Genomic DNA, 6,000 nt, shown 5'->3' with positions numbered 1-6,000 from the left:
CTATGCAAAACTAACTATGCAAGAGATGTAGGCAGAATGGATCGGAGTAGGATTCTACTAGATTGACACACACGACTCAGCCCATACACTACACACAGACCGGTGCGGCATAACCAATCAGAGCTGTAGTAGGCCTATATGCAAATAGGCCATTGCCATAGATCGATCTGTGCCGTTCAATTTCAACTGTACTTCCTTTACTGCATGAGCGGTAGTGAGTAGATGGCTTGTTTTGAGATCAAAGTGAGAGCTGCATGTAGCCATGTGGGCACATTTGTTCATATCCTTTGATAGTTAGTGAGTTATTAGTCCAGTTATAGATCATTTGTAGTGAGCAATGGGGCAGATATTGCTTCCTACAAGAGCACAAAACATGTACATTTCTAGACATCTTTGAAAGAGTGGGGTATAAATTGCTTTTTTGTCTTAAAGTGGCAGTGTTGTATTTTGAGACATGCTTGAATAAATTAAGTAGCCAATAGGCAGAAGGTAACATAATTTGTCTGACAATGCTATGGGAATAATAACACATTTTATTTTGTGAAGTTATTTCTTGTATCAAACACCACAACAACATTTTCAGTCTCCTCCTTGCCTGGAGGAGAAGTGGATAAACAGGTTAATGTCAAGCCCTGCATGGTTTTTTCCAAAAGTCTCATGGAATGTAGACCTAAATTGAACACCACACATTGGCTGCTACTGTAGGCTGAATTATAGAACAGCTATGTCCATGTTAAAATGTTATGGGGTGCATTTTCTCTGTAGTTTTTGATGGTAGGCCTCTCTGGTAGGCCTACATTATGATGAAATAGCCACAGTAGCCTACTAGACCACTGTCTGAAACTAACTGTTCACAGTAAACGTGCGCTGGAAGTTGCACAGAATTTTCAATGTTCAAATTTGCACTAAGCAGACCTGAAATTTGCTCAGTGCCTCAATTTTTTTTGAAGGAACATTGCATAGCAGTGTTGCCATTGTTTATAAAACGTTTTCTTTGTAATGTCAAAATAAACATGTCCCCAACCCCCATATCACACACTCACAAACTGTAAATATACACTCACCGGACAGTTTATTAGGTACACCCATCTAGTTCTGGGTCGGACCCCCCTTTGCCTCCTGACGTGATGGCATCACACAGTTTTTGCAGATTGGACAGCGGTACGTTCATGCAGCAAACAACGTGTTCCATCTCATCCCAAACATGGGTTGAGGTCTGGGGACTGAGCAGGCCACTCAAATTAACTGAACTCGCTGCCATGTTCCAGGCAATGTTTTTCCGCTCCTCAATTGTCCACTGTTGGTGATCATGTGCCCACTGTAGCCGCTTCTTCTTGTTTTTAGCTGATAGGAGTGGAACCCGGTGTGGTCGTCTGCTGCAACAGCCCATCCGTGACAAGGATCAACGAGTTGTGCGTTCTGAGATGCCGTTCTGCACACCACTGTTGTACCGCGCCGTTAATTGTCTGTTTATGGCCCACCTGTTAGCTTCCACGATTCTTGCCATTCTTCTTCGACCTTTCTCATCAACGAGCTGTTTTCGCTTACAGGATTGCCACTGACTGGATGCTTTTTGTTTGTCGCTCCATTCTCAGTAAACCCAAGACAATGCCATGAAAATCCCAGGAGGGCGGCCGTTTCTGAGATACTGGATCCGGCGCGCCCGTCACCAACGATCATACCACGCTCAAAGTTGTTTAGGTCACTCGTATTGCCCCTTTTAACTTCAATCGAACAGTAACTGAATGCCTTGATGCTTGTCTGCCCGCTTTATATAGCAAGCCATGGCCATGTGACCCACTGTCTGTAGGAGCCATACATTTTTGTGAAATTGGTGGTGTAGCTAATAAACTGGCTGGCGAGTGTATGCGTGTACATTGTACTATTCATTTGGTGTGAGAGAGACTGAGAGTCTGTCAATTTGTTTTCCCTCATGTACTTCAATTATTTGCCAGTAATATAACATTTGACATGTCTCTATGCTTTTGACACTTTTGTGAGTGTAATGTTTACTGTTGATTTCAGATAGTTTATTTCACTTTTGTTTATTATCTATTCCACTTGCTTTGGCAATGTAAACTTGTTTCCCATGACAATACATCCATTGGAATTTAATTGAGCGTCAAATGTCATATTCAATTGTACATATCCACTCTATGCATGAATTGCGGCAAAGTTAGTTCCTGTTTCAGTCAAGTCTTGCATGGGTCAAAAAAGAACACCCTAATGATTGGTTGACAATAGAGCCTCCCATAATGCAGGTGATGACTGCATGATAAAGTGGTGAAGAGCAACTGCAGAAATGTGCAGTCGACTGAAGTCATAACTTCATGACCTTTGATCACATGGTTTTTGTAAAGTTCATGCAGTCGTCATCTGTAGTCGGAAATCGGAAATGTTTTATTCCCACAATGCAACACACACACAAGGCGTTGACCTGACAAAAGTGATCTGCTCGACGCGCCCTGTGTTTCACCCGCTGTTTCACTGACTGACGAGGCTCCACACTTGTGTTTAGGGACCCGTCAGCCAAGGCTACTCATCTTCCAGGGGTACGTTTTATGAGCTGGAATGTGGTTTGGAATAAGATGGTCTTCGTTTTCATTGAATTGTGGATATGCTAACAATATTTGCATAATTGATACATTTAATAATATAATTTAAGAAGCGGTTTCATAGTTCATGTCTCGCCAACTAGGTCCTCTAGCTAGGCTATGTAAAACAATTGATGATTCGTCGGTGGCCTCTGTTGCGAACGATTGCGATTGTTATTTGCAATATGTGTCCGGATTTGGGCAGCTGATTTAGACAAAATTGTACTTTTTGTTAACGACAACATTTGTAATAGTAATACAGGCTTTGGCTACACGGCTACATTTAAACAGTAGTGAGGTTATGGTAAACTACATCCTGATCCAGCGCAGCATACATAGGCTATCCAACTTTCCTGCTATAATAAGTTAATGCGCTATTAGGCTATGATGCTCTCTGTTTTATTTACTTTTTGCTTTGATTTTATTAGCGAACTTTATACAAGATGTTTAGGTGCTGTTTAGATTAAATGACAACATTTGGAGACAAGTCAGTAATAACTACACGTATCACTTACAATGAAGAGAGGTCATTATTAACCTCTATTGACCCATAAATTATCGATAGCCTTTGATGAACTTGACGTTATCTTCTTATGAATGGCAATGCATTACACTTTTGTGACATTGACTGCCAATTGCATTGGGCCCGTAGTCGGACTATCGCTTAAATCTTAACCTTCTGAAATGGACTTTATAGTTTGCCTAAGCAGAAAGCAGACAGATTGGCATCGTTGCGTGTTCTTTCAGTCCAAAGTTGGTTGTGCCAAATGATCGTACCTCTGGTACAATGAACCAAGCTTTGATTTCCCGTAAGCTGCTGTGTGTAATTTAAGATAAACATATTTTGTCAACACAGTTAAGCTGATTTACTCAGTCACATTCCAGCAGGGCTGCTTGAATATGGTATTTTATTTATACCAAAGTGGTAGTTTACCATACATTTCAGGTCTTTCAGAATGTATAACTATGGCTCTGGTGATGAGCTGCAATGTGTGACTTGGTACTCTCTCCTCTTTCATCTGTCTATTTAGGTCAGAAATGGAGACTTTTAATTATAAACTAAACATGTACATAGACTCATGGATGGGTCCCAGAGGTAAGTGTTATTACTGTTTCATTACGCAATTTTAAATTACAGTTTAGGAATTATCATATGAATAAATGCTTAATTTTTAACATACAATTAATTATGACACTATATCTCCTCACGAAATGTTTGCATTGTGTGTTAATACATGCAGTGGAATACACCAAGTCTTTTTGCACCTTCATGATTCTAGCGCAACCTTTCCTGGAGTTAAACAAACATGCTTTGTAGTCACAGCCAATTCTCACTCAAACTGTATTGTATCCTTTTACCCCCTTCAACCAATATGCCTGTCCTGCAATGTAACTACTCTCTATGCTCTATCTCACTGGAAAGGAAATACAGTAAATATGGGAATAGCGTGCAGAAAAGAAGGAGCATCTTACACTGTTAGATCAGGTTGTTCTGTCCATGTATTTCAGATGAGCGGGTACAGGGATGGCTGCTTCTGGACAACTACCCTCCAACCTTTGCACTAACAGTCATGTACCTGCTGATCGTATGGATGGGGCCCAAGTACATGAGACACAGACAGCCGGTGTCTTGCCGGGGTCTCCTCTTGGTCTACAATCTGGGCCTCACGATCTTGTCCTTCTATATGTTCTATGAGGTAGGCAGGCTACTCCTGATCTGAACTGATAGACATCCGAAGGAGGTGTTGGTATCATTGCAATGCAACACTGCAGGCGGATAAGGGGAAGTGAGAGGATCGGGTGACTGGTAGGCGTGTCTAAATGATTGTTTTATTTGGCTAATTTTGTTGAAGGATTCTGTGAGGATTAGGGAAATTGTGATTCTGATTAGACAAAAATGGTGTCTTGCACTGAAGCCACCCCAGAAGACAATGCTTGTGGGGGAGTGAGTGGGGCACAGCTGGTCTCTGACAGGATCATTGTTAACACAAACAAATCTCTCACCCAACATCAACACAGCCCTCAATTGTTTCTGAAAACCTGCTGCTATTATTAGAAAGTTGAAGTTGTAACTTCTAATTCTGAAATGGTTGACATGATGTACTGATAAACTGTCTGTATCCTCTGTGGATGTCTATGCTAGTAGTTGATAGCATTATCGCCAATACTTTCTGTATTGTAATCAGCCTCGAAATGTCATGATATACAGTGTATTTAGACCCTTTGAATTGTTCCACATTTTGTTTTATGTTACAGCCTTATTCTAAAATTGATTAAATAGTCCCCCCCCATCAATCTACACACACAATACCCCATAATGACAAAGCAAAAACAGTTTTTTAAATGTAAAATTTTAGCAAATTAACAAATATAAAAAACAGAAATATCACATTTACATAAGTATTCAGACCCTTTAGTCAGTACTTTGTTGAAGCACCTTTGGCTGCGATTACAACCTTTTCTTGGGTATGACGCTACAAGCTTGGCACACATGCATTTGGGGAGTTTCTTCTATTATTCTCTGCAAATCCTCAAGGTCTGTCAGGTCGCATGGGGAGCGTCGCTGCACAGTTATTTTCAGATCTTTCCAGAGATGTTAGATTGGGTTTAAATACGGGCTCTGGTTGGGCCACTCAAGTACATTCAGAGACCTGTCCCGAAGCCACTCCTGCCTTGTCTTGGCTGTGTGCCTTCCTGTTGGAAGGTGAACCTTTGTGCCAGTCTGAGGTCCTGAGGTCCTGAGCGCTATGGAGCAGGTTTTCATCAAGGATCTGTCTGTACTTTGCTCCGTTCATCTTTGCCTTGATCCTGACTAGTCTCCCAGATGCTGAAAAACATCCCCACATCATGATGCTGCCACCACCATGCTTCACCTTGGGATGGTGCCAGGTTTCCTCCAGATGGTCCCTCTGACAGAGCTCCAGAGTTATTCTGTGGAGATGGGAGAAACTTCCAGAAAGACAATCATCTCTGCAGAACTCCACCAATCAGGCCTTTATGGTAAAGTGGCCAGAAGCAAGCCACTCCTCAGTAAAATGCACACGACAGCCCACTTGGAGTTTGCCAAAAGGCACCTAAAGACTCTCAGACCATGAGAAACAAGATTCTCTGGTCTGATGAAACCAAGATTGAACTCTTTGGCCTGAGAGTGGGGGGGGAACTATTTAACAAATGTTAGAATAAGGATGTAACCTAACAAAATGTGGAAAAAGTACATGGGTCTGAATACTTTCCGAATGCACTGTAGTTATACAAATGAGGGACAAAGTCTGTTCTCCACCTGTAAGTCTAAAGTATTTTCCGTTCATACCACCGTGGGCAAATTGGCCCAGTTTGGTTTGCATTGCTGTTCCAGTTTCAACTGACCTGAGCCCTAGGACCATGCCCCAGGACTACCTGACATGAT

The 6,000-nt window shown here is 41.7% G+C and overlaps 1 protein-coding gene across 1 annotated transcript in view; it reads left to right on the top strand.

Annotated features, from left to right (window-relative positions):
* The first annotated feature begins 2,311 nt into the window (after window positions 1-2,311).
* LOC109899868 (elongation of very long chain fatty acids protein 5-like) overlaps window positions 2,312-6,000 on the top strand; it is a 17,316-nt gene continuing 13,627 nt past the window's right edge. Inside the window, exons 1-3 of the mRNA XM_020495478.2 lie at window positions 2,312-2,552; window positions 3,626-3,690; window positions 4,104-4,291. Coding sequence (XP_020351067.2) covers window positions 3,633-3,690; window positions 4,104-4,291 — 246 coding nt within the window. The 5' untranslated portion in view covers window positions 2,312-2,552; window positions 3,626-3,632. The remainder of the gene's footprint in view (window positions 2,553-3,625; window positions 3,691-4,103; window positions 4,292-6,000) is intronic.

Source organism: Oncorhynchus kisutch, linkage group LG11, assembly GCF_002021735.2.
Source record: "Oncorhynchus kisutch isolate 150728-3 linkage group LG11, Okis_V2, whole genome shotgun sequence".
NCBI classification, from domain to species: Eukaryota; Metazoa; Chordata; class Actinopteri; order Salmoniformes; family Salmonidae; genus Oncorhynchus; species Oncorhynchus kisutch.
The sequence above is the reverse complement of the archived record's forward strand: the minus strand, read 5'-3'. Positions and strand labels throughout refer to the sequence as shown.